Source organism: Leptonychotes weddellii, chromosome 11 (assembly GCF_054177405.1).
Source record: "Leptonychotes weddellii isolate Sample4059 chromosome 11, ASM5417740v2, whole genome shotgun sequence".
Taxonomy (NCBI): Eukaryota; Metazoa; Chordata; class Mammalia; order Carnivora; family Phocidae; genus Leptonychotes; species Leptonychotes weddellii.
In genome coordinates, this window is record NC_138379.1 from 45,388,751 (window position 1) to 45,393,298 (window position 4,548).

Sequence of the window (4,548 nt, forward strand, 5' to 3'; positions counted from 1 at the left end):
AATAACTCACCTTTGACTATTTGAGTAAAGCTAGCCATGCAGACCATAGTTTATTACATAGTAATTGATTTCATATGCTACTAGACTTATATGTTGGATAAAATCACTCTCTGTGGAGGGTAGGAGTATCACCTGAAGGGCAATTTCATTTCTGCACCAAACATAAGGACAAATCAGATCTTGCAGCCTGGAAATACTTACTTAATCCATTTACTACATTCGGTTTACTAAATAACAATGACAGATAATTAGTTTCCAGAATGTACTGTGGAAAAAAATACCCACAATATTTGTGGCATGTAACAATAAAAATGTATCTTTCACACATCTGGAGATTGGCTGAGATGACTCTGCTGGTATCAACTGGATTTGCTTATCCATCCACAAGTCAGCTGGGGAATCTGCTGACCCAAGGTGGGTTTGGTTGTAAGGCTCTGCTTCAAGTTGATCATGCAGTTCTCCACTTTTTCCTCTTCCTCATTGGACAAATGGGCTAACCAGGGTATATCCTTATGGTGCAGCAGAGTCAGAAGACGGCAAACCCCATTGCACAAGCAAATTTCAAGCCTCTGCTTGCACCACATCTGCTAATGCCCCATTGGTGCAGATAGCCAACCCCATAGTCAGTGAGGTTTTACACTCTGGGAGAGGGAATATTTTTTGAATAGTAATCTAATCTATCATGCACAGTGCCCCATCTCTACTGAGGAAAACCAAGCAAGAGTCTGGGTTAGCTCAGGGAACAGTCAGAGGCTCTTGGTCTAGGCTGAAGGAAAAATTCTGTCCTTGGACATGCTCATTCTTTTAACACAGGCAAAAAACAAGACAGACTAGGCCAAGCTACATGAACACATTTTGAAGTTTATTATTGTGAAATATTTTAAGACCACTCAAATTCCATCGGCTGAAGGAAGTCACATAGCAAGATTCAACATTCCAAGAGTGAGAAAATTCCCCTCCATGGTAGAGGGATGGGAGAGTAAATATCTGTGAACAATAATACAGTCTACTGCAACTATATATTTTAACTTTTCTTTAGCTTCAGAAGTCTCAACTTCAAAAGGAAAGGGCATTAATCTTTGTTTCCATATTACATAGCTCAAAGATGGTATTCAGCTCTTCATTCAATAAATTTTACTAAGTGGGGTTTTTTTCTAGAAAAATACATATGCACATATGCACATGAAAAGTTACTTACAGGATATGAATTTACATAAAAGGATGTCAGAAGACTCTTTTGCTAAGTGTTCAACAAAGGAATTGGCTGTTAGTTCCTTGGACTTCTTTTCTGACTCCTACTGACTTAATGGAAGAAATAAGTCTGCTTAGAATTGTAGTTGTTCAGGGGCTCCTGGGTGGCACAGTTGGTTAAGCATCCGACTCTTGGTTTCAGCTAAGGTCATGGTCTCGGGGTCTTGGGATTGGGGGATAGAGCCCAGCATTGGGCTCTGTGCTGAGCCTGCTTAAGACTCTCTCGCCCTCTCCCTCTGCCCCTCACCTCCCCCTGCTCTCTCTCTCTCTTTCTCAAATAAATAGATAACTCTTTTTTAAAAAAGTAGATCTATCCAAATGTAGAGCCAATAACATTGTGTGGTAGTAGGTTAATAGAGTGGCAGAAGACTGGATGCCATTTAGAAAAGATATGGAAGCAGTTTTAGTACTAGAAGAGGTGTTGTCCTTTGGGTCACAAAATTTGTGGTTCAATTCCTCATTCATAGTCTAGGTGAAGAGTTCACCAAAACCTCAACTTCTTGTGCCAATCTCAGCCAATATTCCTGTTCTCTTTCATCCAGATGACAGTAGCATTTGGGAAGCTTCTTTGTTTTCCTTAATCATGTGATGAGTCTATGAGAATAGGGTCAAATCTCTGCTATCAGACAGGCTAAAGTTTGATCTGACTAGATCTGTGAGGAATGAAACCTCATTTTCCTTGTCATACTAAAGAATTGCCAAACATGGAGATTACAATTTTCCTACTCAAGATGTTTCCTCTCCACCTCAATCCAATATCCACTCAATACTGAACTGGTAGGTAAAGAAGACAGTATGTTACTACACATTCTTTCTCCGGAATAGACTGAGCACGTGATCACGAATCTGCTTGGTCTTGACACCATAGATGATGGGGTTGATCATGGGTGGAAAAAGAAGATAGAAAATAGCAAGGAGTATGTGGACATGAGGGGCAGCCTGGCGAGCCACACGGTGCATGACTGAGGAGATGACCACAGGTGTGTAGGTGGACAATATGGCACCTATATGAGACACACATGTCCCAAAGGCCTTGTAGTGGGCCTCCTGAGAGGCAAGCTGTAGAACTGCCCGAAAGATGAAGATATAAGGATAACAAACAGCAGGTCCAACACCACTATAAACATGGCCACAGCAATGCCATAGACATTGTTGAAGAGAGTATCCCCACAGGCCAGCCTTACCATGGCGATGTGCTCACGGTAGCAGTGGGCAATCATGGGGCCTCGGCAGTAGTGGAAGCCTTTGAGCAGAAAGGGGAGTGGAGTCATTAGTGTCACAGCCCGAGCCACAGCAGCCATGCCAATCTTGGTGGTAAGGGGCCCAGTCAGCACCATAGTGTAGTGCAGTGGCTTACAGATGGTCACATAGCAGTCAAAGGCCATGGCCAGCAGCACTGCTGACTCCATGATAGAGAAGGATTGGAGAAAGAACATCTGGACCAGACAGCCATAGAAGCCGATCTCCCGATCTCTGAACCAAAAAATAGCTAACATTTTGGGAAGTGTTGTAGAAGAGAGGACCAGATCAATGGCTGCCAACATGGCCAGAAAGAGGTACATGGGCTCATGAAGGGCTGCATCAGTCTGAATAATGAAGAGGAGGGTGCAGTTGCTTAGCAGGGCTAAAGTATAAGCTGAGCAGAACGGAATGGAGATCCAGTTATGTAGGTGCTCCAGGCCTGGGATTCCCATCAACACAAAGACTGCCGGATGGGTTGAGGTGATATTGGAGGCTGACATGGCCATTGGAAATTTTCTTCCTATTGTCTACTTCCACAGGGCTCTTCCAGAAAATATCCAGTGTCAGCATAATTATAGCATTCAATTTCAAACTCTGACCATTCACATGGAAGGATTAGCCCTTGATCTCATTTCTAGATCTTCAATTAGAAAATCCTAATATACATTATGAAACATACATGATCTCTGCCCTCAATGTACTTAAAAATCATTAGGTAATCAGAACATTAAATACCAATTGAGCTAGTATTACAGGCAATCTTCATTGAGGAATTGAGTGGAAGAAGAGCTTTCTGTGGTCTTTTTGTGGCCCAGGACCACTTTGTAAAAGATGTAGATCCCTGCTATTTTCAATCTTACCAAAGACATTCACTGTCTTCCTGTTGTCTCCAAACTCAAGCTGCATCTCTAATTATGAAAGGAGTGTCTCTCTCCTTTAGATGTCTATCTTGGCTGTATGAAAGATAATTAAGACTTAGCACCTTCTAAAAATTCACTTTCCTCCAAGTTCTATAAATTTTTCCCTACCAGGGATTCCATAGGTCTTTATTTGATGCTCAGCAATCTCACCAATTAAAGCCATATTTCCAGCCAACTTGAGAGCATGGAAAGACCTATCATTGTTTTCCTTCACCTAAATTTAACTTCCATTTCTGCATACTTCTACCTTCACCCACTTTTCTTTCTAGTATCCAGGACATTCAGAGGAAGAGCTCCTCCACTCCCACCTTTTTTGCAAGACTGACCTCTGAACTTCACACCATTCTTTTTCCTTCTGGAATCCTTTATCTTTCTATCTCCTTTTTATCCCTTTTATCATTCTCTTTGAAAAAGCTTAAACATTTGTTTCCCAGAATTTTGATCTGTGCTTCCTTCTCTTTTTTCTCAGTTTATATTTTAAAGGTTTCTTCTGAGAATGGAAATATTGTAGAAACAATTATCACAATGGATGAATGAATAAAGAAAATGTGATACACACAGGAATATTATTCAGTCATAAAGAAGGAAATCTTACCATTTGTAGCAGCATAGATGGAATTTGAGAGCATTATGCTAAGTAAAATAAGTCAGATAAATATTGTATGATCTCACTTTTATGTTTAATCTTAAAAGAAATGAACTGATAGAAAAAGGAACCCTCATGTGCTATTGGTGGGAATGCAAACTGGTGCAGCCCACTCTGGAAAACAGCATAGAAATTCATCAAAAAATTAAAAATAGAACTACCCTATGATCCTATAATCATAGTACCGGGTATTTACCTAAAGAATACAAAACACTAATTCAAAGGGATACATGCCCCTCTGTTTATTGCAACATTATTTATAATAGCTAAATTAGGGAAGTAGTCCAAGTGTCCAACAATAGACAAATGGATAAAGAAGATGTGGTGTATATACACAATAGAATATTATTCAGCCATAAAAAACAATGAAATCTTGCCATTTGCAAAAACATGGATGGATCTAGAGTATAATGTTAAGTGAAATAAGCCAGAGAAAGACAAACGCCATATGATTTCACTCATATGTGGAATTTAAGAAACAAAACAAAT

General features: G+C 40.1%; 1 protein-coding gene across 1 annotated transcript; it reads right to left on the reverse strand.

Moving 5' to 3' along the window:
* Positions 1-2,052: 2,052 nt before the first annotated feature.
* Positions 2,053-2,999, reverse strand: LOC102733270 (olfactory receptor 52K1-like). Its single transcript, XM_031026924.2, is given in 2 exon segments — positions 2,053-2,342; positions 2,345-2,999. Coding segments are annotated over 2 exon segments (945 nt in total).
* Positions 3,000-4,548: the final 1,549 nt, after the last annotated feature.